The sequence below is a fragment of the Equus caballus genome, chromosome 7, assembly GCF_041296265.1.
Source record: "Equus caballus isolate H_3958 breed thoroughbred chromosome 7, TB-T2T, whole genome shotgun sequence".
NCBI lineage: Eukaryota > Metazoa > Chordata > Mammalia > Perissodactyla > Equidae > Equus > Equus caballus.
The window spans coordinates 59,276,344-59,293,117 of record NC_091690.1 but is presented as its reverse complement, the minus strand read 5'-3'; the positions used below and the strand labels follow the sequence as shown (position 1 = coordinate 59,293,117).

The 16,774-nt window shown below is 40.5% G+C and overlaps 1 protein-coding gene and 1 long non-coding RNA gene across 4 annotated transcripts in view; one reads left to right on the top strand and one right to left on the bottom strand.

The window, feature by feature from the left end:
• The window catches only part of NOX4 (NADPH oxidase 4), a 146,413-nt gene extending 145,194 nt beyond the window's left edge, over positions 1-1,219 (bottom strand). The window contains exons 1-2 of one of the 2 annotated variants that reach the window (XM_001489131.6): positions 941-1,219; positions 198-293 (exon numbers count right to left, since the gene is read on the bottom strand). In XM_001489131.6, coding sequence (XP_001489181.2) covers positions 198-293; positions 941-997 — 153 coding nt within the window. In that variant the 5' untranslated portion in view covers positions 998-1,219. The remainder of the gene's footprint in view (positions 1-197; positions 294-940) is intronic. The other variant, XM_023645592.2, reaches the window with a different exon arrangement.
• Positions 1,209-16,428, top strand: LOC111774316 (uncharacterized). 2 transcript variants are annotated; one of them, XR_011440653.1, is made up of 5 exons: positions 1,209-1,319; positions 11,530-11,555; positions 13,642-13,706; positions 14,093-14,185; positions 14,303-16,428. It is a non-coding gene; the product is annotated as an uncharacterized lncRNA (long non-coding RNA). The 2 variants fall into 2 exon arrangements; XR_002809264.2 differs by having other exon boundaries at positions 13,642-13,736; positions 14,303-14,433.
• The last annotated feature ends 346 nt before the right edge of the window (positions 16,429-16,774 follow it).

Genomic DNA, 16,774 nt, shown 5'->3' with positions numbered 1-16,774 from the left:
TTCTTAAAAGAGTCAATCATTTTAACCCAGACAAGTATAAACGATAAATCAAGAAAACTCGACCCCTTTAGAGAATAGCAAATATTTCTAAAGTGAACAACCAACGTTGCTTTAATGAATGGAAGAACTGTCGAGGGGCTGTAGCAAGGTCTGCCCACATTGAACCCACGCCAGCAGGTCACCCAAGACCCACTTACCCCCAACATCTGGTGGAGGTAGTAATACTCCGGCCCTTGGTTATACAGCAGGAAGGTTTTCCAGAAAAGCAGGACATTCAAGGAGAGCCAGAGAAGCTAAATGACACAAAGGGAGGGAGAAGACAAAAATGAAAAACAAACATTACCTGACGAATGGAAACCTCAAGTACCTTCCTTGGACACAATACTTTCAATGGAACTCACTTACTAATTGCAGAAAGCATTCTCAATTAACCAGCAAGCTGAAAACCACTCAGAGGAAAACCCATCTGACCTCACTCAGCCCCTGCACCTGAGACGAAGCGTATGGGTTGCATACAGGTCTCCTAAAGGACCTGCAGATCTCCCCTGCCGGACAAAAAGAGACTAAGAAAGCAGTGACATCAGCATGTCCCAAGCGTTGTATGTTGTTAAAATACAACATCAAACAGCAGCAGTCTGGGGAAAGAGCAAAGGGGGAAGATGTTAAACGGGTTAAGGAAAAGCTGTGTTCCCTACAAGTCATCTCTTCTCCCTTCCTCGCCAGCCGCTCTCCCATCCGCGTGCAGGAAAGTTCCCATGCAGCTGGCGGAAGAGGGGAGCGCTATCATCTCCAGGTGTTACCAGCGGAAAGTTTTGTTAGTTGAGGATGTTCCACCCAGAGGCCAACTTCCCCTTCCAGCTTCCCGCCGCGCACGCTCGGAGAATGAATCAAACTCGCTGCCCGAGAGACAGAACGCGGGAGAGCTCGCCCGCCATCCTACCAGGCAGAGGTGCTTAACCCCTTCGTTGGCCAGCCAGCTCCTCCAGGACACAGCCATGCCGCCGGCCGGCCCGAAAAGGAGCGGCGGCGGCCGGGGCAGCGCTTACAGCGGGCGGCCCGCGGGGGCGCGGCGGGTCAAAGACTGAGTGGAAGCGGGGCCGGCGCCGCGCCAGCCCGGGCGGGGTCTGCGGCCCGAGGCCGGGGCTTCCGGGCGCTGCGGCTCCGAGGCGCGCGGCGAGCGCCCGAGCCCGCCGGCCGGCCCTTTGTCTGGGCGACCTGCGGCGGCGGCCCCGGGGGCGGGGGGACGAGGAGGCGGCCTCAGCCCGCCGGCCGCGCTCGCAACAGCCACAAAGATGCGGAGAGGGATACTCCTACTTAAGGTGGGGACCTTCGCCGCCCCCTCGTACACACACACACCTAGTTCTTTGGGACTGGTCCTTTTCCCCAAAAAAAGTTCAACTCCAAGAGCCTTGGGAACGAAATTTGAGCCGGAAATGGCCTTTTGTGTACTAACGTCCCAGGTCTCCCGCCCATCCTCAGCAACTCACCCCCACCCCCCAACTAACGCCCCCTCACAACCGGTACCCAAAGCCTCCCCCTGCCTCTTCTTCCTGTATCCCCCATCCCTGTCCCAACCCACGCGGAGGCACAGCTTTTAAGAAACTTCTGGGCAAAAAGAGCCCAGTGGCTTAATGGTTAAAACTGACTGACTGACGTAATTCTCGGGGGCTTTGGGCAAGCTCAGATTCACTCTATTTAAAATGTGCGTTTTACTACCTAATATCAGAGTTTGTTTAGGAATAGGAATCCTCTCAAACTTGTCCTAGAGGCCCGGTCAAGGGGGAGAAAGCTGTGGAACTGACTCTGGCTACCTAAGCTACCCTGCACCATGTCAGTATTAGGGAAGAGACAAAAATCATTCAGATAGAAGAATGTCCGATGCAGAGTAAGTGTTCAATAAAGGTTTGTTATTCAGGAGCTTTCCCAACTTTAACAACTACCAAGTGGCAGAAAAACAAAACCACTCATAACCTAATCTCATGGCTTTCAAGCTTTTTTGTTTTTAACGAATAACATTTGACCACATACCATAATATATAATTGAAACTAAAATTTCATAAAATCATATTTTTCCTATTAGATGCAATGTACTTATCTCAATTAACTTCATGAACTGATTAATGACTGCAACTTTCAGTTCAAAACTTGAATAAATCCATATCAAGTCCCAGTTAGATTTCTCAAAGTTTTCTAATAGTCTGTCATCTCTCTTTGATATACGACTTTCCTGCTTCATGCATGAGCAAATCCTGAAACCCACCTCAAATCCTTTTGGGGTTAGGGAGCATATTATTTATAAATAATAGTCTGTTCTTATTGACCATGTGATGCTTACAGGACCAGAAAAAGAGCACACAGTGAACCCAAGGAGTGTCACCACTGGAAAAATGTCAAATTCTGGGACACATTGGTAATCAAATTACATCCCTAAGTAACCATCCCAGAGCCTTAATTTCAACAGATGGGAGATGGGGAGGGTCTGGCAAAATAGTTTGGTTCTTGTCATGAGTGGAGAGGAGTGCAGTAATTGAAGAATAGTAGAATGAAAACAATTTTTTAAAAGTTCAGCTACTTCCAGGGAAAGAAAAAGACAAAAAATAATGGATCCAGCCCTTGCACCTACTAAGTGTCAGCCACTGTCCTTGTCCTTCACGTACAAAATCTCACCTCATTCTCATAATAGCTCTCCATGCGGATGTCAGTGCCCCTACTTTGGGGATGAGGAAACTGAAGCTAAAAGAGATTAAGAAACTTTCCTGAGCAGGAGGGGGAAATGGACAGATGTTGGTCAAAGGGTACAAACTTCCAGTTATCAGATGAATGAGTTCTGGAGATCTAATGTGCTGCATGGTGATTATATTTAACGATATTGTATTATATACCTGAAAGTTGCTAAGAGAATGGATCTGAAAGGTTATCACAAAAAAGAAATGGGAATTACGTGAAGCAATGGGGAGTTATCTAAAGCTAGGATGGTAACGATTTCGTAATACGCAATTATCAACTCAGTACGCTTTAAACTTACACAGCGTTATGTGTCAATTATATCTCAATAAAGCTGGAAAAATATGTTAACTGGAAGAGTAAGAACATCACAGTAAAGATGAAAATATATAAAAAAAGACAAGGAAAGAAGAGAAACTTCTTCACAGACTTCACAGAAAAAAAATCAAATGACAAGTACCTTTGCTCTTGGCTGAAATAATGGTAAGATAGTAACCATCATCCTACGCTGATTCTAAACTCAGTTATAGATGTTCTTGATCTATTATTTATTACCTGGTAAACACAGAAGCTTTCTCTTTTGGAAGACAGTGTCCTTCCAAATATGAAATCCTTGGGGAAAACCTGATCAAAGTTTACTGCTTTTGCCTGCTTTATTGCTCTGCTCCTTTATGTGTCAGCTCAGAGGCACACCTTCGCCACGAAGTTTGTCCTGGCCCACCTCTCTCTCGGTGCTCACACAGACTCATCCTGTAGTCTGTGCACTCGTCAGTGTGTTCATAAGACTCTGTGCACATGATCATTACTGCATGTACCAGATATTAATTTTATTGTGTGCATGTGTGTCTGAATCCCCTCACCAACTGACCTCCTCAACAAGGAGCCTGTCTTACTCAGTTTTTATTCCAGGTCTTAGGACAAAGACTGATACAAAGCAGGAACTTACAGAATTTTTATTAAATGAATAAATATTAGTTAAGTATATTATCCTTCTTTCTGTGCCTCTCTCAAAGTCCAGTTTCTCAAGTGTAACTTTCCAGTAACGTAAGAAAAGTTTCTGCTCAGCTTGATAATTAACTACCAGAAAAGGACAAAGAGGGCAAGGACCCCTTGATATGGGTGTCACCTATGCCACAGATCACAGGATATGCAACTGAGACCAGTGGGCACCTGTATTAGCTTCCTGTGGCTGCAGTAAAAAATTATCACAAATTTAGTGGCTTAAAACGACAGAAATTTATTCTCTCACGGTTCTGGAAGCCAGAAGTCTGAAATCAGACCATTGCATCAAAATTAAGGTGTTAAGGGGCCGGCCTGGTGGCTCAGCAGTTAAGTTTGCACATTCTGCTTCGGCAGCCCAGGGTTCTCCAGTTCGGATCCAAGTTGCAGACCTACGCACCGCTTGGCAAGCCATGCTATGGCAGGTGTCCCACATATAAAGTAGAAGAGGATGGGCACAGATGTTAGCTCAGGGCCAGTCTTCCTTAACAAAGACAGAGGAGGATTGGTGGCAGATGTTAGCTCAGGGCTAATCTTTCTCCAAAAAATAAATAAAGAAGGTATTGACAGGACCACACTCCCTCCCAAGATTCTAATGGAGAATCTGTTCCTCACCTCTTCCCGGTGGCTGCTGGCGTACCTTGACTTGTGGCTGCATCGCTCCAATCTCTGCCTCCATGGTCACATTGCCTTCTCCTCTTCTCTCTGTGTATGTGTCAAATCACTCTCTGCCTCTCTCTTCTAAGGACTCCTGTGATTGTTTTCAGGGCCCTCTCCCCAATAATCCAGAATAATCTGCCATGTCAAGATCCTTAGTTTAATCGCATCTGTAAAACTCCTTTTTCCTTATAAAATAACAGAAATTCCTGGGAGTAGGACCTGATATTTTTGAGTGGTCACCATTCAGCCTACTATAGCACCTAAATTAACTTAATTGGTGTTAATTTTATTTCTTTGATTGGACATGCCAGCCTTAGAGTAGGATTTTTGAGGACATTCACCTTAGGAAATAAAAGTTGGAACTCCTTGTTAGCATTTCTTTCAAGAAGTCAAGAACCATGCCTGATAGAACTCAGTAAGATTTCTTAACCTTTGTAACCTGACTGAGTTTACTACTTGTTTTATCCCAAATCTGATCATCAGGAGTGATTAGCATTAAATTCAAAATGAAGGGACTGGCCTGTGGCGGAATGGTTAAGTTCATGCGCTCCACTTGGACAGCCCAGGGTTTTGCCGGTTTGGATCCTGGGTACAGACCTAGCACGGTTCATCAGGCCATGCTGAGGCGGCATCCCACATAGTGCAACCAGAAGGACCTACAACTAAAATATACAACTATGTACTGTGGGGCTTTGGGGAGAAGAAGAAAAAATTAAAAAAAGAAGATTGGCAATATATGTTAGCTCAGGTGCCAATCTTTAAAAAGAAAAGAGCCTGTGTGTTTTTCTTACAAACAGAAAAGAGGAAACTAGGAAAACTCTGTCCCGGTACACAGCATAACTGGTGGAGTGGGCAGAGAATCCTAGAGATCTGAGTAACTGACAGTGACATTAAAGAAAAAAGAATCTATACCTTGTCCCTGAGACCCCTGGCAAGGAAGGAGAGCCCCCCCAGGAAACCAGTGAGAAATGGCCCAAAGGCTTACCATTCACAATTCTGAGGACAACTTCCAGACAGTGACTCACTGTCATTTCTGTACAAAAACAAGTGTAGACCATTATCTGATTCAGTCATTTTGGAATGTCTACTGTGCACTCATATGGCTAGGTCGGCTCCCTGAGAAATACTGAAGAAGCTGAAGAGGTTTTTATGCCCTCAAAGATCAGATACTTTGTTGGAAAACAAGGCTTACAAATGTGAAGGTAATTCAAGAATGCCAGACTGAAGATGCTCAATAAGTGTGTTGCATAAAACTCAATACTAATGAACTTTCTTTGGAATTGCCCTAAATAGAACACTTTTCCAAACTTCTGGACTTTGTAGACCAATAAAACTCCAAAAAGAAAAAATAAATGGAAAACAATACAGAATCTCCAAATTTTGGTGCAAGGAAGGACAATTTTTAAAATAAACAAAAATACCATACACTGCTATATTCATTAAAGAGAATTCATTCTTACAAAAAAATAATAACTGGAAGAAACACTGAAATAGTTTCAGCTTCCATAGAAACTCATTACCTTTTCTCCCTCTCTCTCTCTCTGACTTTCTCCTCTGATTATTTTTCATTATTTGGTCCTCAAATCTCTTCTCTAAGATAGGTAAGGCCATTCTTATCTTCATCCTAATTTTATACATGAGGAAATTGAGGTGCATGGGCAGTAACTAACTTGCCTGAGGTCACTCTTTTAGGTTCCTGGATGTAATTCCAATGTGTGTGGGGAGTCAGGGAGGAGGGGCCTTTCCCCACACCAACAAGCAATGCTCCAGACACCCGCTGGAGTCAACTGAATTCAATAGAGTTCTGACACTATCTTCATGGAGAGAGCATCAGATTCCAGAGTTTAGTGGTTCAGTCCGACAAGACTCCCCTCCCCCACTTCAGATGCCAGCCACAAGCTCAGGTTGTTATTTGTACTTCTGATTGACTGGCTACACATCAAATGTTCCCAAGACCCTCTCCCTGGGTTCAATTAATTTGCTAGAGCGGTTCACAGAACACAGGGAAACATTTTGCTTACTAGATCGCTGGTTTATATAAAAGGATATAACTCAGGAACAGCCAGAGGGAGGAGATGCACAGGGCAAGGTATAAGGAAGGGGTGCGGAGCGTCTGTGCCCTCTCCAGGCGTGCCACTCTCCCAGCACCTCCTCATGTTCACCGACCAGAAATTCTCTGAACCCTGTCCTTTGGGGTTTTTATGGAGGCTTCTTCACTGCATAGACATGATTGATTAAATCCTTGGTCATTGGTGATCAATTCAATCTCCAGCCCCTTTCCCTTCCCTAGATGTTGGTGGTGGGGGAGTGGGGGAGACTGAAAGTGCCATCCCTAGGAGCTTTCCAAAGTCACTCATTAACGTGACAAAACACGTCTTTATCTCTCGAATCACTTTGGAAATCCAAGGGTTTTAAGAGCTCTGCGCCAGAAATGGGCGAAGATCAAATATATATATATTTATATTTTTTAAATATATCTTTTTTTTTTAAAGATTGGCACCTAGGCTAACAACTGTTGCCAACCTTCTTTTCTTTTTCCTTCTTTTTCTCCCCAAAACCACCCAGTACATAGTTGTGTATTTTAGTTGTGGGTCCTTCTAGTCGTGGGTCCTTCTAGTTGTGGCATGTGGGCCACCGCCTCAGCAAGGCCTGATGAGCTGTTCCACGTTTGCACCCAGCATCCAAACCAGTGAAACCCTGGGCCGCTGAAGCAGAGCGTGTGAACTTAACCACTCGGCCGTGGGGCCAGCCCCTATATTTTTTATTGTAAATCACAATGCCACTATCACAGTCACCAAGGCATTAAGTAGTAGATTCCCAGCAGCCAACATCCCTGCTCCTTCATTTACACCATTAGCCGTTTGTGAACTAGGACTTCCCTGTGTTCTGAGCTGTAATACTTTAGACCCCTAATGGAGATGTGGTTGGCAACTCTCTGAAATCATCCAAGGTGTGTAGGCATTTACCAGTGGGCCTTTGTACTTCCAAGACCAGGAACATTCTCAAAAGACTGTTTTGTCTATTGTTCATGATATTATTTGTCCTTTTTATTGTATCACATTTCCTGAATATGGTCATTAACATAATAATTCCTGGATGTTTGTATTATTTTATTGTTCTTGAAATTTTAAATAGAAGTGTCCCACAGGGCCAAAAAGTATTCTTAACACCTGCTTCCATGATTCTGGTCGCATCCTCAAAGAGCTTTGAAATATTGAGGAAATAAGATTGGACTTCTTGCCTAGTCTCACTTCACTTTCTGAACATATCATAAAAATCTTAAGCCAAAACTATTAGAATTCATGTTAAATGATAGGAGTTTTAAAGTCATAAATACATCAGAATAGGAAAAGGCTTTGGAGAGCAAAATTGCTTCCACTCTTTATTAGAGAGGAAGCAGAAGCCCTTTTCTGAGCCCCTTGAGTTCACCAAACCCCCTCATACCACGGGACCTTTGCACAGCCCGACAACTTGTATTTGTATATTCACTCATGAGTTTATTTGATTAATGTCTATCTCTGTCATAAAATGTGAACTCCCCAAAGGTAAGTACATGTCTGTTTTTGCCCATTATGATTTGCCCAGAGCCAAGTACAGGGCTTGGAATGTGAGTGGGTACTCAGTAACTATTTTGAGTTAAAGAAATGAAAGCCAGGAGAAGAATAGATTTCCCAGCTTCTCTTCCAATAATATTTACGCACTGGCGTTTCCTTTCCTACACTGACGTGGTATCCAGTACTTCTCTAATTGTTTCTCTTCCCCGGTATATCCTGTTTCCTGACATCTTCATCCATGTGGGCCTGCTTTTCTTGCTTCCTGGCACACCTTTACTAGTGATGCTCACTTAGTCTCCAATTCAACACAAATATTCTGTTCTCTTAGAGACCCACATGGATTCTTCCCAGCTAGCAGGAGGCTCTTCTTTGTGAGCCTGTGTCCAGTGTGTGCAGACCTCACTCTGTTTTTAGGCTGTGTGTGTTGATGTCGTTTCTGGATTGTTTCTCCACCAGACTGTGAGCACTTTGAGGACAGGAAATTTTTCTTAATTACCTAAAGCCTGGTATACAGTAAGTGCTCAAAATATATTTAGTGAACAAATGAATGAATAAGTGAATGAACGAGTGACAGTGTAGCATGCAAGAGCAGTTGAGAATATTTTCAAAAGGAGAAATCAGCACTCACTCAATCTTACTCTGATTGCCCAGAGTGTAGCAAAGGTTTTAGGTTAGAATAGATGAAAAAGAGTTCAGGAACATAAAAGAAAAAAAAGTTGACTTTGGTCTTGCCTATCTCTTCCTCAACAATTTTCCATGCAACTTAACCTTCAAGCTTTTTTCCTACTCTCCAAGAATTTGAGACTGGGAATTTCAAGTATTTTTTGTTTTTATTCTCATTCTCACATATTGACTCACTCTTACTTATATCAACAAGGCAACCAAAATGTCTGTATGTATATATGCAATTATTTATAGCCTAGCTAATTAGAGTAATCAATATGTTTGGAAAATATTGTGTGGGATCAAAATGTTAACAAACAGAACGATCTTACATCTTAAATTTCTAGATTTGTGTTCTACAATTGAAACTTTTGGTTAAGAAGGAAGTTTTGCCTCCTTAATTCTTCTTTCCCTTTTCTCCAAGTTCCATCAGTCCTCTTTTTTTTGTTTTTTATTTTTTTTGTTTTTTATTACAGTAGTATTGGATTATAACGTTAGATAACTTTCAGGTGTACATTGTAATATATTTCCAATTCTGTGTAGATTACATCAAGTTCACCACCCAAAGACTAATTACCATTCATCACGACACACAGGTGCCTAATCACCCCTTTCACCCTCCCCCCTCCCCCTTCCCCTATGGTAACCACTAATCCAATCTCTGATGCTATGTGTTTGTCGTTGTTTTTATCTTCTACCTATGAGTGAGATCATGTGATATTTGACTTTCTCTCTCTGACTTATTTTGCTTAGCATAATACCTTTAAGGTCCATCCATGTTGTCACAAATGGCCAGATTCCATCATTTCTCATGGCTGAGTAGTATTCCATTGTGTATATATACCACATCTTCTTTATCCATTCATCCCTTGATGGGCACCTAGGTTGCTTCCAAGTCTTGGCTTATTGTGAATAATGCTGCAGTGAACATAGGGGTGCACGTATCTTTATGCATTTGCGTTTTCAAGTTCTTTGGATAAATACCTAGCAGTGGAATAGCTGGATCATATAGTATTTCTACTCTTAATTTTTTGAGGAATCTCCATACTGTTTTCCATAGTGGCTGCACCAGTTTGCACTCCCACCAGCAGTGTATGAGGGTTCCCTTCTCTCCACATCCTCTCCAACACTTATTGTTTCCTGTCTTGGTGATTATACCCATTCTGACTGGAGTGTAGTTTTGATTTGCATTTCCCTGACAGGTAACGATGTTGAACATCTTTTTATCTGCCAGTTTGGCCATCTGTATATTTTCTTTGGAGAAATCTCTGTTCAGATCTTTTGCCCATTTTTTAGTTGGATTGTTGGTTTTTTTGTTGTTGAGCTGTATGAGTTCTTTGTATATTTTGGATATTAACCCCTTACCTGATATATGGTTTGCAAATATCTTCTCCCAATTGTTACGTTGTCTTTTTGTTTGTTGATCGTTTCTTTTGCTGTGCAGAAGGTTTTAGTTTGATATAGTCCCATTTGTTTATTTTTCTATCGTTTCCCTTGCCTGGTCAGACACGGTATTTGAAAAAGATGCTACTAAGACCCATGTCAAAGAGCATACTGCCTATGTTTTCTTCTAGAAGTTTCATGTCTTATATTCAAGTTGTTTTTGTTTTTTTTTTTTTTTTTGAGGAAGATTAGCCCTGAGCTAACATCTGCTGCCAATTCTCTTCTTTTTGCTGAGGAAGACTGGCCCTGAGCTAACATCCATGCCCATCTTCCTCTATTTTGTATGTGGGATGCCTACCACAGCATGGCTTGCTAAACGGTGCCATGTCCACACCCGGGATCCCAACCAGTGAACCCCAGGTCGCAGAAGCAGAACGTGTGCACTTAACCGCTGTGCCACCAGGCCGGCCCCTACATTCAAGTTTTTAACCATTTTGAGTTGATTTTTGTGCAGGGTGTAAGATAATGGTCTACTTTCATTCTTTTGCATGTGGCTGTCCAGCTTTCCCAACACCATTTATTGAAGAGACTCTCCTTGCTCCATTGTATGCTCTTGGCTCCCTTGTTGAAAATTAGTTGTCCATAAACATGTGGGTTTATTTCTGGGCTCTCGATTTTGTTCCATTGATCTGTGTATCTCTTTTTGTGCCAGTACCATACTGTTTGGGTTACTATAGCTTTGTAGTATATTTTGAAATCAGGGCGTGTAATATCTCCAGCTTTGTTCTTTTTTCCGCAGGTTTCCTTTGGCTATTTGCAGTCTTTTGTTGTTCCATATAAATTTTAGGATTCTTTGTTCTATTTCTGTGAAAAATGTTGTTGGAATTTTGATAGGGATTGCATTGAATCTATAGTTTGCTTTAGGAAGTATGGACATTTTAACTATGTTAATTCTTCCAATCCAAGAGCACAGAATATCTTTCCATTTCTTTGTGTCTTCTTCAATTTCTTTCAACAATGTTTTATAGTTTTCACTGTACAGATCTTTCACCTCTTTGGTTAAGTTTATTCCTAGGTATTTTATTCTTCTTGTTGCAATTGTAAGTGGGATTGTATTCTTAATTTCTCTTTCTGCCATCGGTTCTTTATCTGGGGCCTCCTTTGAATCAGACTCCTACCGAAGGCAGTGCTATGCCTCCTCTGATCTTTCATAGGCCTTAGTTCAACTTTACAGATACTCAATTATTACACTGGGGTGCAATTATTTGCTACCCTAATGTTTCCACATCAGTGGGATTTCATTGGAGTGGCAGAATCTGAAAATCTTCCACTATCTTCCTCTTCTTCATTTGTAAGAAATCACCCTGGGTTTCAGCTGGATCATAGTTGCCTAGGTAGCATTTACATATTCTATCTAGCCTCTCTTGCAGTAAAGAGTAGGCACTGACTATGTTTCTACAAACGTGATGTGAGAAGAAAGGATGTTTGCATCCCTATTACAAAGGAAATTGATTGCACCCCACATTTTTCCCCCTCTTTCCCACAGGCTGGAAATATGCTTCAAACATGAAGGTAAGGACAATACTTTGAATGATATTGAATAACTAAGATATTAAGAATCTGATGGGCCAGTCCCAGTGGCCTAGTGGTTAAGTTTAGGGTGCTCCACTTTGGAAGGCCAGATTTGGTCCCCAGCCACAAACCTACACCACTCATCTGTCAGTAACTATGCTGTGGTGGCGGCTCACATACAAAAAAAGGAAGATTGGCAGCAGATGTTAGCTCAGGGCAAACCTTCCTCAGCAAAAAAAAAAAAAAAAAGAATAATCTGAATAATCTTGTGAATGAATCATAGTACCCCCCTATATGGCTCACTTCTTGCCCATTGTAAGAGAAGAAATAAGAATTCTGCTTTATTTGAGGCACTACATTTTAGATAATATTTTCTTAACTTGTCCTATATTATAGAAATTGGCTCTAGAAGTGGGAAACCTTCATCATAAAAATCAAAATATGTAGCATTAGTTTAGCAAGTTGTGTAGCAGGTAGAGAGAATCATACTCAAGCTGGAAAGAGGTGCCCCTTGCTATGTTACTCGAAAATATATACTAACTTGGAAATAGGCTGTGTTATTACCAAGCTGCAGCTCTAGAGGAATAGCCTGAAAACATGCCAGATTTTTGGTGTATGTTGGCTGCTACTTGGAAATTTAACAAAATACTACAAGAAACATGGGATAAATTTAGACAATAAATGGCCCATTTGCAAATAAAGATGGAAGGGAATAGAGCTCTACTAATGGTGAGTCTCTCTGCCTGTGAAATGCAATTTCATGGATTAAAATGCCATTAATTTGGGACATTAGAGAACTGGAAAAGTCAACTGCTTCTATTCCTCAAAGAGTGTGATGTAACATTGTCATCAGAGCCAGCCCAGGGGCAAAGATCAGTTTAAGATTATTGGTTTCCTAACCAACTTCCCAAGACTTTAATTTCAGATAGGATTAAGGTAGCTGATATTAAGTTAAGGCAGAGAGAGAAGAACAGAGCAGAGAAGACAATAAATTAAAGATGAGCATTTATAGGCTTTATGGAAATTTGCCCAAAAGAGATCTTTGAGCATGGCTACTCCACATGGAACAGATTAGAAGCAAATGGACAAGAAATCTACTAAGGTTTTTAGGGAAATTTTTTTTTTTAAAGATTGGCCCTGAGCTAACATCTGTTGCCAATCTTTTTTTTTTTTCTTCCTCTCTTTCTTCTTCTTTTCTCCAAAGCCACCCAGTACGTAGTTGTATATTCCAGGTGTAGGTCCTTCTAGTTCTGCTGTGTGGGATGCCACCTCAGTATGGCTTGATGAGTGGCACTATGTCCACGCCCAGGATCTGAACTGGAGAAACCCTGGGCCACCAAAGCAGAGCGCACAAACTTCACCACTCGGCCACAGGGACAGCCCCTAAGGGAATTTTATTACCAAAGAAATCTCAAGTCTGGTGTACAAAAGCCTGTGATTGTTAAATGTCTAACGCAATATTCAGTCCTCTAAAGCTGCCCTAAGTAGAGTGCACTCTTTCTTGCCCCTTCTGATGTGGATAGTCGACAAGGAAAAACCTCCCAAACACACAAAACCAAAGCCGCAGGGAGCAATGAACAAGGGAGACACTTCACAGCTAGGCAAATGGATCAACCAGGGAACTTACTCCCCCAGCAGAAAGCTTTCACGATTCCAGCCCAGGAGAATTTAACACTTGCTATGGTCCAAAAACTACTGTGAGATTTCCATTCTTTACATTTCTGAAAGGGTGTTTTTCTTTCTTTCTCTTTTTAATTAAAAAAGAATTATTGTGGTAAAACATACATAATGTAAGATTTACCATTTTAACCATTTTTAAATGTGCAGTTCAGCGACAGTAAGTACATTCACAGTGTTGTGCAACCATCACCACCACCCCTCTCCAAAATTTTTCGTCTTCTCAAATTGACATTTGTTACCTATTAAGCAATAACTCTCCACTCCCCCATCTTCCCAGCCTCTGGTAACCACCATTCTACTTTCTTCCTCTATGAATTTGACTATTCTACATACGTCATATAAATAGAATCATACAATATTTGTCCTTTTTTATCTGGCTTATTTCACTTACCTTAATGTCTTCCAGGTTCATCCGTGTTGCACTGTACTGACAGAATTTCATTCCATTTTGTGGCTGAATAATATTCCATTGTATGTATTCCTGACTGGAATCCTCCACAGGTGATGTTGTGTCCTCAGGATATCACAACAGGGATGGTTTTAAATTCAATTATTCTTTTCTTATTCTACCATTCCATATTGGAGTTGGGGAAGACATATAACTTGTGTTCAGTTTATGGTTTACCAGATCATAAGGAGCTACTTCCTAACCTGATTGAGAAGACTGCATTACACTCTGGGCCTGTATTTTCAGCTGCATAGGATAGGATTACTGGATAGGATTCTGAGTGGTCTCCCTTCTGGAAGGTTTGAGTGTATTTGTGAGGAAAGATGAGGCTGCATAGATATCTAGGTGGCTAGAAGGGAAAACTGTGACAGAGACTGCTAATTGTCCATGTATATTCATTCTCTCCTAGGTCACTCAATAATAGAACCATCAGAGTTTCGTCTAAACAGAACTGCCCAGCAAGAGATTACATTTCCTAGTCTACCTTGAAGGGAGGAGAGAGGTGACTAAGTTCTGGACAATTTGATGTTAATAGAAGTAATGTGTTCAACCTTCTAGTCACATTTATTAAAAAGGAAATTGCTTACATTTCATTTCCTCTCCCTTTCTTCTTTCATAGGATGGGAACAAAGATGGACCAATGAACTGTCTTTTACCAGGAGAATGAGGACTACACTCTAGGGGCTAGTTCACAACACAATAGGAGAATCTGAGTCCCTGAATGATCTCCTGCATCAAAATCCCTGCTAGCCAGAATTGGATGAACTCCTATATGAGACAGAAAAAAATCTACCACCTTGATAAATTCACTATATCTTTGGAGATTTTATGTTACAGTAGCTTAGTCTATACCCTAAATATTATAATTGAATTATAAGAATATGGATTGATGAGGAATATCTTTGAAATAGAGAAACACAACCATATTAACACTTTAAATGTTTTCATCACATCTTAAGCTATTGATAAATAAGGGACTGTCCTTAATCTTCATATTCCTAGCATTTATCCTATTGCCTAACACGGTAATCAATGCATTTTTTTCCCTTAATTAGTCAGATAATTCACATAATAACATTGGCAAAGTAAGAATGGTTGTATGATTCAAATAGTTTTTAAAATGAACATTAATTCTGCCTCCTTCACCCATTAATTATAGTTATCTCCCTAGTGTCTAACTCTGTGCCTTCTCATCAAGATTTGAATTGAATTACTACTCATCATATCTGTCCCATCTGAATGAAAAATGCCCTTGATTCCTATTTGTTTGTCCTAGAAGATTCTAATCATTTATTTTAACAGAAAATTTAGAACAACAGTAGACTAAGTGTTTGGTAAGTTTGGAGACGTGCTTGTTAGAAAAAGATTTAAACCTTCCTTTTATTTTTATAGTCCCACAGCCAAATTTTCAATAGTAAATTCCATACGCAATACAGTATTCCAAAATATTATTAGATCACACAGAAATAAATCCTCAAATAATCTCTTCCACACACACAAACTTAATTTAAACAAGAAAAGCGCCCAATTCTATTTGCAATAATTATCTGAGTGGCAATACTCATTAATGTGGTTTCTAACCAAATATAAATAAAGAATATGTGTGGAGAACACTGGAATAATAAAACCGGGCCACAATATTCAACACAATGGAAGGAAAAACTGCCATTCATCTTCCTGTTGATTATCAAATTGCATTTCCTTCTTCAAGCTCATTAATACTGGATGTGGTATTGTTTTCTTCAGTAAGTGAAAAATCAGATTGTGAAATTGAAAATGCTACATGAGGGATGCAGTCTGATACATTGGACAGAGCAATGAATTTGGAGTTAGAAGACCTGGGTTCCACTGAATTCTGGCTCTGCCACTAAATTTCAGTTTTTTACTTTCAACAAGTTATTAATGCTTTCTAAGCTTAAAATTCTTACTTTATAAGACTAGCAGGATGGGCTAGATGATTAATAAGTTATTTTCTGGTTATAGAGTTTTGTGATTCTATCAATTTCCCAGTGTATCCCATAACATTAAAAACTCATCCAACATACATTAATTAAGGAATATACTTTGTGTTAGGCACCAAGTTAGACCAAAGTTGAAAGTAAATGATGAAGATAGACATGATCTCTGTCCTCCTGGAGCTTACAGTCAAATGGAAAGACAGAGACTGTATTAATATTATAACACTAAATAATTAGTTGCATTTGTGGGATGTGCCACCAAGAAAGGTAGACAATGCTATAAGATATAAAATAAACAAACCTATTCTACTCTAGAATGCTAGGGAATCTTCTCTGATTAAGAAACATTTAAGCCAAGACCTGTAGGACAATAGCCAGGCAAAGAGGAACAGAGGGGAAGTCCAGACAGAGGAAACAGCAGGAGCAAATTCCTTGTGTTGGAAGAGAGTTCTTGGCCCATTTAAGTTAGTGAAAACAAGCCAGTGTTGCTGGAGCACACAGAGTGAGGGAGAAAGTGGTACAAAATGCAACTGGAGCAGTAAGCAAGGTCAGTTCATTTGGAACCGTAAAGACAAACATATTATGAATTTTGGACTCTGTACAAAGATATACAGGATGAGACAGAACAGTTTTAGATAAGGATGCAATATGACAGTTTTGCCTTGAAAACATTACTCTATTGGGAATAGTGTTGGTGGCAGTTGTGGATATGAGGAGACCAGATCAAAGTTCTATCATATCAGATGGGCAAGAGATGACAGAGATAACAGGGTTCTTATAGATAAAATGAAAAGAAGTGGATGGATTTTTGTATTTATTTAGAAGCAAGGATTTACCAAAAGTGTGATTAATTTGGATACTGGTATTGAAGAAGTGTGAAATTTCCAAGGTCATTCCATATTCTCAGTCTTTGGCAGCTAGTAGATGTGGAAAACATATACTAAGCTGGCTTATACCACAGGAATGATCACTTTGGAGAAGGGGGGAATTATGATTTTATTTTGGAATAATGAGTTTGTTCTGTGCACACAACAACCAAGGAAAATGTTGAACACTATTTAGACAGAGGTCTAAATTTTAATAGAGGTGTTTGAGATATATAATATATAGTATTTTATATATATTGTAAAGTT